General features: G+C 37.9%; 1 protein-coding gene across 49 annotated transcripts in view; it reads right to left on the bottom strand.

The window, feature by feature from the left end:
• Positions 1-16573, bottom strand: part of LOC127422604 (zinc finger protein 501-like) — a 105822-nt gene that overhangs the window by 64780 nt on the left and 24469 nt on the right. For 7 of the 49 annotated variants that reach the window (XM_051666303.1, XM_051666314.1, XM_051666315.1 and 4 more), the window contains one exon: positions 8355-9870. The exons of 1 other annotated variant lie outside the window; for it this stretch is intronic. In XM_051666303.1, the coding sequence (XP_051522263.1) occupies positions 8654-9870 (1217 nt within the window). In that variant the 3' untranslated portion in view covers positions 8355-8653. Of the gene's footprint in view, positions 1-8353; positions 9871-10115; positions 10372-10740; positions 10848-11104; positions 11201-14441; positions 14695-15064; positions 15172-15434; positions 15755-16573 lie in introns of those variants that run through there. 41 more of the 49 variants (XM_051666292.1, XM_051666286.1, XM_051666293.1 and 38 more) reach the window with 27 other exon arrangements.

The following is a 16573-nucleotide window of genomic DNA, read 5'->3' as shown; positions in this document are numbered from 1 at the left end:
TATGGAATAGTCTCCCTAACACTGTTCAAGATGCAGACACACTCACTCCATTTAAGTCTAGACTAAAGACACATCTATTTAGCCAGGCATTCACCTAATTTATCCTTCAACTCACAATTAGGCTGCTTTAGTTAGGTCTGCCGGAACCAGAAACAGTGATCATGATCTATAACTCTGCAATAAATTGAATGGCATCTCTGTTAATATTTTTTTATTTGTTTCCCTGTCTCAACCTCGGGACTCCTATCCTGAGGTCACCAGAACTGGCCAGATCCAGCTCCGTTCCTGCTTGGTGTTGGACTCCACTACTACGTGTCGCTGTGTGATGATGACTAATAGCAGCCGGTGCCAGCCAAACATCACTTCAGTCTATTACGATGGACTTCAGAGGATGAACTGATGCCAACTCCAACCATAAGACATGGGATACTTCATATGCCATTGCCTGAACCTTGGACTTACGATAGACATCACCGAAATTACCGGCCAGGTTGAACTGCAATGCACCTAACTGATCTCTGCCTACATCACCTCGGTCTAATGATGGACTACACTCTTGAAATGGAATACATAGACTATTAATTAATTGCCAGCAAAACACTTCATCAGCCAACTAACAAGGACAGCATCTATGTGAACTTCTGCAGTTAATCCTGGATGAACTTCAAAGACATTAGTCATTAATCTTACAGTTCATACAAAATCTTTGTTTTAAACTGACCCTTAACACTTACTTAGTTTAATAATTTTAAACCATGATTTGCACTATACATAAGTAATATTGGCATTATACAGGTGCATCTCAATAAATTAGAATGTTGTGAAAAAGTTCATTTATTTCAGTAATTCAACTCAAATTGTGAAACTCGTGTATTAAATAAATTCAATGCACACAGACTGAAGTAGTTTAAGTCTTTGGTTCTTTTAATTGTGATGATTTTGGCTCACATTTAACAAAAACCCACCAATTCACTATCTCAAAAAATTAGAATATGGTGACATGCCAATCAGCTAATCAACTCAAAACACCTGCAAAGGTTTCCTGAGCCTTCAAAATGGTCTCTCAGTTTGGTTCACTAGGCTACACAATCATGGGGAAGACTGCTGATCTGACAGTTGTCCAGAAGACAATCATTGACACCCTTCACAAGGAGAGTAAGCCACAAACATTCATTGCCAAAGAAGCTGGCTGTTCACAGAGTGCTGTATCCAAGCATGTTAACAGAAAGTTGAGTGGAAGGAAAAAGTGTGGAAGAAAAAGATGCACAACCAACCGAGAGAACCGCAGCCTTATGATTGTCAAGCAAAATCGATTCAAGAATTTGGATGAACTTCACAAGGAATGGACTGAGGCTGGGGTCAAGGCATCAAGAGCCACCACACACAGACATGTCAAGGAATTTGGCTACAGTTGTCGTATTCCTCTTGTTAAGCCACTCCTGAACCACAGACAACGTCAGAGGCGTCTTACCTGGGCTAAGGAGAAGAAGAACTGGACTGTTGCCCAGTGGTCCAAAGTCCTCTTTTCAGATGAGAGCAAGTTTTGTATTTCATTTGGAAACCAAGGTCCTAGAGTCTGGAGGAAGGGTGGAGAAGCTCATAGCCCAAGTTGCTTGAAGTCCAGTGTTAAGTTTCCACAGTCTGTGATGATTTGGGGTGCAATGTCATCTGCTGGTGTTGGTCCATTGTGTTTTTTGAAAACCAAAGTCACTGCACCCGTTTACCAAGAAATTTTGGAGCACTTCATGCTTCCTTCTGCTGACCAGCTTTTTAAAGATGCTGATTTCATTTTCCAGCAGGATTTGGCACCTGCCCACACTGCCAAAAGCACCAAAATTTGGTTAAATGACCATGGTGTTGGTGTGCTTGACTGGCCAGCAAACTCACCAGACCTGAACCCCATAGAGAATCTGTGGGGTATTGTCAAGAGGAAAATGAGAAATAAGAGACCAAAAAATGCAGATGAGCTGAAGGCCACTGTCAAAGAAACCTGGGCTTCCATACCACCTCAGCAGTGCCACAAACTGATCACCTCCATGCCACACCGAATTGAGGCAGTAATTAAAGCAAAAGGAGCCCCTACCAAGTATTGAGTACATATACAGTAAATGAACATACTTTCTAGAAGGCCAACAATTCACTAAAAATGTTTTTTTTATTGGTCTTATGATGTATTCTAATTTTTTGAGATAGTGAATTGGTGGGTTTTTGTTAAATGTGAGCCAAAATCATCACAATTAAAAGAACCAAAGACTTAAACTACTTCAGTCTGTGTGCACTGAATTTATTTAATACACGAGTTTCACAATTTGAGTTGAATTACTGAAATAAATGAACTTTTCCACGACATTCTAATTTATTGAGATGCACCTGTATTCATGATGTTAGTCAGAGGGGAACTGGCCCCCACAGTGAGTCTGGTTTCTCCCAAATTTATTTTTCTCCATTAACCAACATCTTATGGAGTTTTGTGTTCCTTGCCACAGTCGTCTTCGGCTTGCTCACTGGGGTTATAAATACAATTATTATTTAATTACTTATTTTTTAATAATTCACAGTCGTATTTTATTAAACTACACAATGATGACTCTAAGACATTATAGATACTACAGTTTTATCTTCTGTTAATGCATGATCTTCTGTAAAGCTGCTTTGAAACGATGTGTGTTGTGAAAGGCGCTATAAAAATACAAATTTGACTTGACTTGAACTCCCACCCACTCTCGGTACAGAGTGCGGGGTGTCTTAGGCCTCTTTTATTCAGGTACTAACAGCAGCACCTCACTCAATCTCTCCACCAGACAGTCCCTAACAAAATAATAAATTTTATTTTGTTGGTTGATCAGGTTTTCACTGATAAAATTACCCGCATTCTTCCACCATAAGCTGTAGGGCGCGACAGCTGGGTTCAATGGGCATCACAAGTCGATGAGATACAAAATAATTATAATGAAAGAAAGACGAAAGCAAAATGATTCAGTGAAATCAATAAGTGCAGCACAATGCTCAGTCAGAAAATGCATAGCTAAACAGAAGTGTTTTCAGTCTGGATTTAAATGTAGCTACCGTTGGGGCAAATCTAACCTCTTCTGGAAGCTAGTTCCAGCTGCGGGTGGCATAATAGCTAAACACTTGTTTTGAGTGAACCCTCTGTATGTCTAACTGACTTGATCCTAATGATCTGAGAGGTCTATTAGGTTTATATTCAACAAGCATATCTGAAATGTATTTACAGTAGGTCCTAGGCTATTGAGCAATTTATAAACGAGTAATAGTACTTTCAAATCAATTCTTTATGTAACTAGAAGCCAGTGTAGGGATGGGCGATACCACTTATTTTCTTTTCGATCCGATACCAATTACTTTTAGGCCAGTATCGCCGATATCGATACCAATACCGATACCTCTAATGAATTGAATTTTTACGAATTCTTTGGATAAAATTAGTAACTTAAATGATTACTTTTTTATTATTTTATATATCTATAGGCCTAAACAGAAAATTATTAGGCTGCTTTGTTTACCCTTTAAAAATTAGTAAGTATAAGCCACATATAAAACCACAAAATTAACCATAGATATTGTTATATGGTTACTATTACTAAAACCAAGTTACAATATGTATACTACAGTAATGCTGTAGCAAAACCATGGTTAATTGTATCAAAACCTTGGTTACTGCCAAAAAGAAAAGAAAAAAACAAACAAAACATGGTTACTACAGTAATGGTTACTAGTCATGGTTAATACAATATTACTACAGTAAATCCATGGGTAGTTTTCATAAGGGTATAATTTATTAATGAAGATTACAGATTATCAATGTTTTAACATCTCTGAATTTAAATAAGCCTGTAAAAATTGTCAAACAAGCCCATTATAATACATGTCATGTCTAGATTTGTCATTATTTAGTGTGAATAACTCCAGATGCTGTATTTCTGTCATTACCTCAGGAAAGCACTGCTCCCTCTTTGAACGAGCACTATCATGACTGAAAGTGTGAGCGCTGTCTGTGACTGATGGTGTATTTCAGCATTTCTGCACGTCAAGATGAGCTGAAGAAAAAATAGTTCCGGCGCCATGAAACAATTTGCTCATATAATTCTTTTTTTTCCACTTCAAAGCTTATGAGATGCATTAATACTCATGTAATCTAAATAATAAGATCACTAGTTAAAAAAACCTTCAGAATCAATATTTTTATGCGAGGATCAATATTCTTGATACCACATTAGTATCGGAAGTATCAATACTTTAGTAAGCTAGTGTAAAGACCTGAGGACTGGAGTAATATGCTCAGATTTTTTGGTTCGGGTGAGAATCCTGGCAGCGGCCTTCTGAATGAGCTGCAGGTTTCTAATGGTCTTTTTGGGAAGGCCGGTTAGGAGTCTATTGCAGTAGTCTTCCCTACTGGTGATGAATGCATGAACAAGTTTTTCAAATCTTGACTGGATAAAAAACATCTTATTCTGGCTATATTTTTTAGATGATAGTAGGCTTATTTAGTTATTGCATTGATGTGACTACTGAAACTAAGTTCTGACTCCAAAATGACACCAAGATTTCATACTTGATTTTTTGTCTTTAGGCCCTTTTAGTCAAGGTATGTATTCACCTTTGGAATTTCACCTTTGTTGCCAAATACAATGACCTCTGTCTTGTCATTGTTTAACTGAAGGAAGTTTTGGCACATCCAGCTGTTAATTTCATCAGTGCACTGGCACAGAGAGTCTATGGGGCTGTAGTCATTTGGCAATGAGGCTACATAGCTATGGTATGCAATTTGTATCTTTTTCAAGAGTTGAGCCTTGTGGAACTCTGCACGTCATGGATGTCCACTCAGATTCATAGTTGCCTATGTTCACATAGTAACCCCTCCCTTCTAGATATGACCTGAACCAGCTGAGGACCGTCCCAGAGAGCCCTACCCAGTTTTCCAATCTGTCTAGGATAATGTTGTGGTCAACAATGTCAAAAGCAGCACTAAAATCTAATAATACCAGCACTGATATTTTGCTTGAATCAGTATTTAGCCGAATATAATTTAGAGCGCCATCTCTGTGCTATGATGCGGTTGGAAATTAGACTGTAAATTGTCCAAGTAGCCATTCGAGATTAAGAATTTGTTCAGCTGATTGAAAACAAACTTTTTAATGATTTTGCCTATGAAAGGAAGATTTGAAATTGGTCTGTAGTTGTTCAACAATTCTGAGTTATCTAGATTGTTATTTTTAAGAAGGGGCTTGACAACTGCAGTTTTCAGGGACTTTGGAAATGTGCCTGAAAGGAGTGACGCATTTACTATTTCTAACAGATCTTTTTCCAGACAGTTTAACACATTTTTGAAAAATGTTGTGGGGAGTGTGTCAAGACAGCAGGTTGAAGTTTTAAGATGCTGTACTATTTCTTCCAGGGTTTTGCCATCAATTTCCTCAAAATCAGACATAGTGACTAATTTCTGAAGATTCTGTGGTGAGTGCTGTCTGACCTCAGTGCAACATGAGGACGAGCTGATCACCATTCTAATATCATTGACCTTCTTCATGAAAAAAGATGCAAACTCGTTGCATTTTCTGTCAGAGAGCATTTCACAGGCAACCTGTGTTGGGGGGGTTTGTTAGTCTTTCTACAGTAGTAAAAAGAGTGCGGGTGTTGTTTATGTTGCTGTTAATAATGTTTGAAAAGAAGGTCTGCCTAGCTCTGCCTAATTCCAAATTGAAAGCATGAAGGCTGTCTTTATAGATATTATTATGGACTTCAAGTTCTCGCCTGCACTTTCTTTTCATGTTTTTCACTGCTGTGTTTCTCCAAGGTGCTTTACGCCTGCCGGTGATCATCCGGCCCCTTACAGGAGCAATGCTATAAATAGCTTTTTTAACTTTTGAGTTAAAGTTATTGAGGAGATCATCAACACAGTCTGCGGATATACTCCGTTTCAGAGATATAACCTTGATAAATTGCACACTAGTGTTCTCCTTTATATACCTCTTTTTGACACAGCTCTAACTTCAGTGGCTGGAGAAATCAATATTTCAAAGAAAATACATAAATGGTCAGATAGTGCAATGTCCTTAATAATAGTGGACGAAATGTTTAGACCCTTGATAATGAGCAGATCAAGAGTGAGTCCATCTACATGTTGAGTCAGATCAAAAGTGTTTAAAACTGTTTTGAGTTCTTTGGCAGTGTTGTGTTCAGGATTATCTATATGAATGTTGAAATCCACAACAATAACAAAACAGTCAAATTCAGAGGAAGTTGTTCATAACAGTTCTGTGCAATCATCAACAAAGCCAGGAGCCTATTTTGGAGGCCTATAAATAATTATAAATAGAATGCGTGGAGCACCTTTTAGTGCAATACTTAGATATTCATAGGTCAAGTAATCACCAAGTGACACTTGTTTGCATTGAAAGACATCTTTAACATAAAATCCAGGTTGTTTGTGGTGATGAGGTCATTGACTAGAAACGACCTGTTCTTTAGTGAGCGGATGTTTAAAAGTGCTAACTTGACAGTTTTTGGCCCCACAGTAATGTTGGATTTACATCTAATATGCAACAGATTAGATCGGTTTACCATACGTATTGAGAAAGCCTTAGTCTTCCTATCACTTAACATAACAGATATTGAAAAAGCTACTGGCACAGCGGGTTCCCGCTTGTTCTGTAAACATTTATGAGTGTTGCTGCTACCGTAGCGGAGACCCAATATGCATCAATTAGAGCTGTTATCAGATGTTTGTTGTTCATCGAGAGCAGAAGAAGGACAAGATGTACCCTTGTGTTGTGGCAGTGGCCGAAGAACTCTCTCAGAGGGTGAGCTGGGCCTGCAGGCTTTGGTGGTAGAGGGGCCCGCCGTTTTTTGGTTTGTATCTGGGGGTTCGCAGCAATGGAGCAGGAGAGATTTCTACCACCAAACACTAGTTCCTCCATTTTTTTCAGAGAAGCTCAGGAGTGGGGATGTTGACAAGAGGGAGAAGGTGTGTGGTGACAGACTGTGGCTCTGGTGTTTCTGGAGACTGATGTATGTTGTTGTTATCTTGGCTCCCTTGGCTTTTTTTTCCTAGAAATCGTCCTTGAGTCCTGTATCTTGGAGCAGTTTTAAGTCATCACAGTCTGACTGTAGTATGCTTTGTGTGTTGGGCTCAGTCCCATTTTGTTGTGTCTTCGCTGTGTTATTGTTGGATTTGTTGATCAAATGTCCATCCAGGTGCTGAAGTGCGATCCTGTGGTCATCCAGACACTGAGGTGGTGTTTGTGTGCCATCCAGGTTCAGTGGATTTGTGCGCATTGCAGATGGATGAAGGAGGGAGAAGTAGATATTGGCCTTTAGCACTTTTGCACCAAGTTTGTTTGGGTGAAGGCCATCTGATTTAAACAGTTCTCTTTGACTTCAGAAAAGATTGAATTATCAGTGTAGTTCAGTCCACTCATGTTGCAGGTTTTGTGCAGCTAAGTGTTTAGACTTAGCAACCAAGAAAACCTATTGTTCCTCGAGCTGGGAGTGGTCCACTGATGAACAAGTGAACTTTCAATTCAGTTGAGCCCTGAAGGGCATTGATAAAACCTTAGGCACGTAGCCTTTTATAGGTTTAATGTCATTTAAATGGCAAGCCAGACTCCAGTGTTCATCACAGACTGAGCCAATTCTGGCTCATCCTACATGTTCTGTTCAGAGACCACACATATATGTTCCACAGCTCTGGCTGTAGATGCCAAATTGTGCCTTGTGCTTGAGAGAGAAGGTCTCTCCTCAGTGGTATTTCCCATGGAGGGCCGTCTAGTATTTCTATCATCTCCGGAATCCAGGACTGATTGGGCCATTTCTGCGCAATTAACAGAACTGATTCCATGTCCTCTCGGACTTTGCTGATGACAGAATGAAGGAGGCGCACTGGGGGAAATGCATACTTGCGTTTTGCCAACCATTTGTGAGCCAGCGCATCCATGCCCAGCGGGGCTTGGGACATGGAGTACCAAAGGGGACAGTGGGTGTTCTCTATGGAGCCAAAGAGGCAGACTTCGGCATTGCCGAATATTTCCCAAATCCTCATCACTGTCTGAGGATGAAGTCTCCATTACCCTGGTAATGCTCTCTGGCGTGACAACAGATCCATTCCGAAATTCAGACGGTCCATGGTAAAGCATTTTTGCATAAGGCTGCAACATAACAAAATGTGAAAAAAATGAAGGGGCCCGAATACTTTCTGAATGCACTGTTTATGTTTAGCAGATATACAGTAGTGTTACGTAGAAAGAGCTCAGGTGTTAATGAAACAGTTTAGGAAACCAAAAGACACAAATTCAGAATTAATAAATAAGAAAACAACAGCTGAATTTGAAAAGAGCACACAACTGTTTCATACAAACAATCTTTATTCAGTTCATTTAACAATAAGTGTTTTTTTTTTTTTTACATGCTTGTTTTGAAAGGTGTATTAATAATGAATTTCAAGCTTTAAAATTGATTTTATAGATTTCTCCTAAATTTCTTGTGGTGAAAAGGGCAAACTACACTACATGTAATTTATGCAAACTTTTTAGATTGGATGATTCCTATCTTTAATAAACCTAAATCTCACATTATTACTTATGACCTTTGCTTACTGAAGAACGTTTTTTTTGTTTGTTTTTTTGTTTGTGAATAATTAGATAGTGCAAACGGGTAAAACTCCTCCCACACAGACTGCACTGGTTCGGTATCTACCTGTATGAACTCTCTGATGTGTTTTCAATTGTCCTGACTGAGCAAAACTTTTATCACAATGTGAGCACTTGTATGGTTTCTCTCCAGTATGAACTCTCTGATGTGTTTTCAATTGTCCTGACTGAGCAAAACTTTTGTCACAATGTGAGCACTTGTACGGTTTCTCTCCAGTATGAACTCTCTCATGTGTTTTCAGGTTTCCTGACAGAGCGAAGCACTGGTCGCAATGTGAGCACTTGTAAGGTTTTTCTCCAGTATGAATTCTCTGATGTGTTTTCAAGTCTCCTAACACAGTGAAGCGCTTGTCACAATGTGAGCACTTGTACGGTTTTTCTCCAGTATGAACTCTCTGATGTCTTTTCAGTGGTCCTGACTTAACGAAACTTTTGTCACATTGAGAGCACTTGTACGGTTTCTCTCCAGTATGAACTCTCTCATGTGTTTTCAGGTTTCCTGACAGAGCGAAGCACTGGTCGCAATGTGAGCACTTGTAAGGTTTTTCTCCAGTATGAATTCTCTCATGTGTTTTCAGGTCTCCAGACACAATGAAGCGCTTGTCACAATATGAGCACTTGTAAGGTTTTTCTCCAGTATGAATTCTCTGGTGTCTTTTCAAGTCGCAGGCTGCAGTGAAGCCCTTTCCACACTCAGAACAGACATGATCTTTAACACCAGTGTGTGTTTTCTCATGAGCTTTCAAAATGCTCAGAGATGAAAAACACTTTCCACATGAACACAAGTACGGCCTCACATGAACATTCAGATGTTTTCTTAGAACTGATGCTGAAATAAAACTTTCACCACACTGATCACAGTGAAAAGGATTTAGACCAGAGTGAGAGAGTAAATGACTACTGTAAGTGGGTGCCCTTTTAAAACTCTTGCCACACTCAGGGCATGTAAAAGGTTTTTCTCCAGTATGAGTTTTTATGTGTTTCTTAAGACTGTGTTTACGTGTAAAACTCTTTCCACACTGAGAGCAGGTGAAAGAGTTTTTGTCCTCTGTTGCTTGAGTTTTGTTTTGTGAGAACTTATTTTCAGTCTCTGCACAACTAAAAAAGGATTTTTCTCCACTTAAGAAATGATGAGGCTTCTGATACTGATGTTCCTCCACCACTTCATTCAGTTCTTGGCTTTCTTCTTTCACTTTTATAATGTCTAAAAAATGAACATATTAAATCATTACAAATCAAATCAGGAGAGAATGTGAAACAGACGTCAAGTATCAATTTGTGGTGATTCTGAAAAGGAAAATAACTGATGTACAAAGTTATGTCCATTTAGATGCATTGTTCTGTGTTATTTGTATATTTTCAGCTTCAAAATCTGGTGAACTGCATGAAGTTTTGTAACATTAATGTTCCTCAGCAGTAAATAATGAAGGATCAAGAATGGACACCAACCTATTTGTTCCTCAGTATCTTCATGTTTTATGTTGTATGGCTCTAGATAACTCATGTCTTCTTTCTCTTCTTTAACAAACTCCATCTTTTCCATAGTATATCACACAGACTTCAGTTGTTACACCTGGAGATCTTCCTGCTGGTCTGAAGAACTTCTTCTCTTGTAGGATGATGGGAATATTCACAGTATTTATTGGTGAATTTATTGTAGGAGTGGCTTCAATGCTGTGATGTTTGGAGGCCCAAAGAACCAGATCTGCACAAATGAAAAATAAATAGCTTACTGAATTTATATTTCTATACTAATTAATAAATTTTAAGTACATATTTATACATTCTTAAAATGTATTTATTTATATATTAATATATGCTGTTTCTTTATTTTTTTTATTTTATTCTCATTCACTTTTGTCTGTCTTGCCTTGTCTCGTTCTTATTTCTCATTTAATATTTACATTTATTTAAGAACATTGTTTGGTTCAAGGTCCACTTATATGGATGAAAAAACATCAAAATTCAAAGGAACTGAAAACTGAGTAAAGATCAAGCAAAACAATAATAAACAATACAAAATAATAATTTTGTTCCCCCCATAACCAACAAACAGTAATAAATGATCAAGTACCTCTCAGTGATTTGATGATCCTGATGATCCTGAGGGGATTTTTTTTGTACCTCTTGTTAAAATCTATAACTAGTTTGGACCACATTCAGCTGCAGTGTGAACATAATCTCACATTTACACAAATTTCGGTTAAATGACATATGTGGAAACAAAAAAAAAAAAACACCAAAAATACAATAAATTTAATACAATGGAAGACAAATTCCAACAGTAAATAAATACTGTTTTTGTTCCCCAAAACTATTAAAACAGTTAATAATTAAGAGTTTAGTGGAACACTCGAACAACCTCTATTCAGATCATTTTAGCCCCATTCTGACTGAATTCATCATTAGATGTAAGTTAAAAGTGTGTATTTGTTTACCTTTTGTAGTATTTGTTCTCTCTCTTCTTCGGATTGTTTTTTGTGCTCTCACTCAAACTGCTGCCGCAAACGCGCTCTCCACTGTCGTGAACACAATGAACTAGTCATCCTCCAGGGGGCGCTGTATGGCTAAAGTAGAATTCTACATTGAGTTGCATTCAAGCATTCAAGGGTGCTTGTTTTATTGGAGCTCTTTGGAATGTCTTCTGGAATGTGAGCTGGATTTTGTTTTTCTGAAATAGTTTTGCTTTCCCTCGCAATATATTTACCATGGTTTTACTACAGTAAATATATTTTAACCTTGATATTCCTAGTAAAACCATAGTAAAATGAAAACTATGGTAATAAGAATCATAGTTTTGTGGTCATTATGGTTTTACTACAAATACCATGGTAAAACCATAGTAACCCAGATTAACCATGGTTAATGCATAGTAAAACAATGATTACTATATGTATACAGTGTACTGTATTTAAAACATAGTTTCTGCCACAAAAAAAAAAAAAAAAAAAAACTTTTGTAGTCTACAACAGTCATGATTCTTAAAATATTACTATGGTCAAACCATGATTTCCGCCAAAAACTATGGTTCCCTTACGACTGCGTAGCTACGCATATGGGGAGTGCCTTCTTACATGACCTAGTTGAAACCTATCTACAATAACGCCAATATTCTAATATTGGCTATGGTGTTTGAGCCCCACCTGTTTTGGCGCAAAACTGTCCGCTATAAAAACAGGTGCACAAACACCATTTCCTCAGAATTTCTTCAAGATAACGATCATCTCTTGTCTAGAAGCCCTCTACCTTCACCGTCGATATACTGTACACGAGTCAGCGGGCGGAATCTTCACAGGAAAACTTTACACTCCCCTGCAGTTCTCCGGCGAACATCACACCGCCTCAACGGTTGACGTGTCGCTGGTGAACGGGCCTCAGCATCCTGATTCCCCGCAGTGCTTCGGCAGGGTTTTTGCATCCTTACAAAGCAACTGTATATTGTATACTGTGTGATATAAATATAAATATTGGATTTGGTTGAGTGGATTTGTGCGCATTGCAGATGAATGGAGGGAGAAGTAGATATTGGCCTTTAGCACTTTTGCACCAAGTTTGTTTGGGTGAAGGCCATCTGATTTAAACAGTTCTCTTTGACTCCAGAAAAGATTGAATTATCAATGTAGTTCAGTCCTCTCATGTTGCAGGTTTTGTGCAGCTAAGTGTTTAGACGTAGCAACCGAGAAAACATATTTGTTCCTCGGGCTGGGAGTGGTCCACTGATGAACAACTGAACTTTCAATTCAGTTGAGCCCTGAAGGGCATTGATACAACCTTAGGCAAGTAGACTTTTATAAGTTTAATGTCATTTAAATGACAAGCCAGACTCCAGTGTTCATCACAGACTGAGCCAATTCTGGCTCATCCTACATGTTCTGTTCAGAGGCCACACATATATGTTCCACAGCTCTGGAAATGCATACTTGCGTTAAGCCGGCCATTTGTGAGCCAGCGCATCCATGCCCAGCGGGGCTTGGGACATGGAGTACCAAAGAGGACAGTGGGCGTTCACTGTGGAGCCGAAGAGTTAGATTTCTGCATTGCCAAATATTTCCCAAATCCTCATCACTGTCTGAGGATGAAGTCTCCATTACCCTGGTAATGCTCTCTGGCGTGACAACAGATCCGTTCCGAAATTCAGACGGTCCATGGTAAAGCATTTTAGCATAAGGCTGCAACATAACAAAATGTGAAAAAAATGAAGGGGACCGAATACTTTCTGAATGCACTGTTTATGTTTAGCAGATATACAGCAGTGTTACGTAGAAAGAGCTCAGGTGTTAATGAACCTGGTTTGAAATAAGCTTTAGGAAACCAAGACACAAATTCCAAATAAATAAATAAGAAAACAACAGCTGAATTTGAAAAGAGCACACAACTGTTTCATACAAACAATCTTTATTCAGTTCATTTAACAATAAGTGTTTATTTTTTACATGCTTGTTTTGAAAGGTGTATTAATAATGAATTTCAAACTTTAAAATTGATTTTATAGATTTCTCCTAAATTTCTTGTGGTGAACAAGGGCAAACTACACTACATGTAATTTATGCAAAGTAACTTTTTAGATTGGACACCTTAGTCTCACATTATTCATTATGACATTTGCTTACTGAAAAATGCTTTTTTGTTGTTGTTGTTGTTGTGAATAATTAGATACTGTAATCAGGTAAAACTCCTCCCACATAGACTGCACTGGTTCGGTATCTACCTGTATGAACTTTCTGATGTGTTTTCAATTGTCCTGACTGAGCAAAACTTTTGTCACAATGTGAGCACTCGTACGGTTTCTCTCCAGTATGAACTCTCTGATGTCTTTTCAATGGTCCTAACCTAACAAAACTTTTGTCACAATGTGAGCACTTGTACGGTTTCTCACCAGTATGAACTCTCTCATGTGTTTTCAGGTCTCCTGACACAGTGAAGCACTTGTCACAATGTGAGCACTTGTAAGGTTTTTCTCCAGTATGAATTCTCTGGTGTCTTTTCAAGTCGCTGGCTGCAGCGAAGCCCTTTCCACACTCAGAACAGACATGATCTTTAACACCAGTGTGTGTTTTCTCATGAGCTTTCAAAATGCTCAGAGATGAAAAACACTTTCCACATGAACACAAGTACGGCCTCACATGAACATTCAGATGTTTTCTTAGAACTGATGCTGAAATAAAACTTTCACCACACTGATCACAGTGAAAAGGATTTAGACCAGAGTGAGCGAGTAAATGACTACTGTAAGTGGGTGCCCTTTTAAAACTCTTGCCACACTCAGGGCATGTAAAAGGTTTTTCTCCAGTATGAGTTTTTATGTGTTTCTTAAGACTGTGTTTATGTGTAAAACTCTTTCCACACTGAGAGCAGGTGAAAGAGTTTTTGTCCTCTGTTGTTTGAATTTTGTTTTGTGAGAAATTATTTTCAGTCTCTGCACAACTAAAAAAGGATTTTTCTCCACTTAAGAAATGATGAGGCTTCTGATACTGATGTTCCTCCACCACTTCATTCAGTTCTTGGCTTTCTTCTTTCACTTTTATGATGTCTAAAAAATGAACATATTAAATCATTACAAATCAAATCAGGAGAGAATGTGAAACAGACGTCAAGTATCAATTTGTGGTGATTCTAAAAAGGAAAATAACTGATGTACAAAGTTATGTCCATTTAGATGCATTGTTCTGTGTTATTTGTATATTTTCAGCTTCAAAATCTGGTGAACTGCATGAAGTTTTGTAACATTAATGTTCCTCAGCAGTAAATAATGAAGGATCAAGAATGGACACCAACCTATTTGTTCCTCAGTATCTTCATGTTTTATGTTGTATGGCTCTAGATAACTCATGTCTTCTTTCTCATCTTTAACAAACTCCATCTTTTCCATAGTATATCACACAGACTTCAGTTGTTACACCTGGAGATCTTCCTGCTGGTCTGAAGAACTTCTCTTGTAGGATGATGGGAATATTCACTGTTTTTATTGGTGAATTTATTGTAGGAGTGGCTTCAATGCTGTGATGTTTGGAGGCCCAAAGAACCAGATCTGCACAAATGAAAAATAAATAGCTTACTGAATTAATATTTCTATACTAATTAATCAATTTTAACTACATATTTACACATTCTTAAAATGTATTTATTTATATATTAATATATGTAGTTTTTTTATTTTCTTTATTTTATTCTCATTCACTTTTGTCTGTCTTGCCTTGTCTCGTTCTTATTTCTCATTTAATATTTACATTTATTTAAGAACATTGTTTGGTTCAAGGTCCACTTATATGGATGAAAAAACATCAAAATTCAAAGGAACTGAAAACTGAGTAAAGATCAAGCAAAACAATAATACAAATTACAAAAATACTAATTTTGTTCCCCCCATAACCAACAAACAGTAATAAATGATCAAATACCTCTCAGTGATTTGATGATCCTGATGATCCTGAGGGGATCTTTTTTGTACCTCTTGTTAAAATCTATAACTAGTTTGGACCACATTCAGCTGCAGTGTGAACATAATCTCACATTTACACAAATTTCGGTTAAATGACATATGTGGAAACAAAAAAACAAAAAAAAAAAACACCAAAAATACAATAAATTTAATACAATGGAAGACAAATTCCAACAGTAAATAAATACTGTTTTTGTTCCCCAAAACTATTAAAACAGTTAATAATTAAGAGTTGAATAGGACATCGAACAACCTCTATTCAGATCATTTTAGCCCCATTCTGACTGAATTCATCATTAGATGTAAGTTAAAAGTGTGTATTTGTTTACCTTTTGTAGTATTTGTTCTCTCTCTTCTTCGGATTGTTTTGTGTGCTCTCACTCAAACTGCTGCCGCAAACGCGCACTCCACTGTCGTGAACACAATGAACTAGTCATCCTCCAGGGGGCGCTGTATGGCTAAAGTAGAATTCTACATTGAGTTGCATTCAAGCATTCAAGGGTGCTTGTTTTATTGGAGCTCTTTGGAATGTCTTCTGGAATGTGAGCTGGATTTTGTTTTTCTGAAATAGTTTTGCTTTCCCTCGCAATATATTTACCATGGTTTTACTACAGTAAATATATTTTAACCTTGATATTCCTAGTAAAACCATAGTAAAATGAAAACTATGGTAATAAGAATCATAGTTTTGTGGTCATTATGGTTTTACTACAAATACCATGGTAAAACCATAGTAACCCAGATTAACCATGGTTAATGCATAGTAAAACCATGATTACTATATGTATACAGTGTACTGTATTTAAAACATAGTTTCTGCCACAAAAAAAAAAAAACAAAAAAACTTTTGTAGTCTACAACAGTCATGATTCTTAAAATATTACTATGGTCAAACCATGATTTCCGCCAAAAACTATGGTTCCCTTACGACTGCGTAGCTACGCATATGGGGAGTGCCTTCTTACATGACCTAGTTGAAACCTCTCTACAATAACGCCAATATTCTAATATTGGCTATGGTGTTTGAGCCCCACCTGTTTTGGCGCAAAACTGTCCGCTATAAAAACAGGTGCACAAACACCATTTCCTCAGAATTTCTTCAAGATAACGATCATCTCTTGTCTAGAAGCCCTCTACCTTCACCGTCGATATACTGTACATGACTCAGCGGGCGGAATCTTCACAGGAAAACTTTACACTCCCCTGCAGTTCTCCGGCGAACATCACACCGCCTCACCGGTTGACGTGTCGCTGGTGAACGGGCCTCAGCATCCTGATTCCCCGCAGTGCTTCGGCAGGGTTTTTGCATCCTTACAAAGCAACTGTATATTGTATACTGTGTGATATAAATATAAATATTGGATTTGGTTGAGTGGATTTGTGCGCATTGCAGATGAATGGAGGGAGAAGTAGATATTGGCCTTTAGCACTTTTGCACCAAGTTTGTTTGGGTGAAGGCCATCTGATT

Source organism: Myxocyprinus asiaticus, chromosome 31, assembly GCF_019703515.2.
Source record: "Myxocyprinus asiaticus isolate MX2 ecotype Aquarium Trade chromosome 31, UBuf_Myxa_2, whole genome shotgun sequence".
NCBI classification, from domain to species: domain Eukaryota; kingdom Metazoa; phylum Chordata; class Actinopteri; order Cypriniformes; family Catostomidae; genus Myxocyprinus; species Myxocyprinus asiaticus.
The sequence above is the reverse complement of the archived record's forward strand: the minus strand, read 5'-3'. Positions and strand labels throughout refer to the sequence as shown.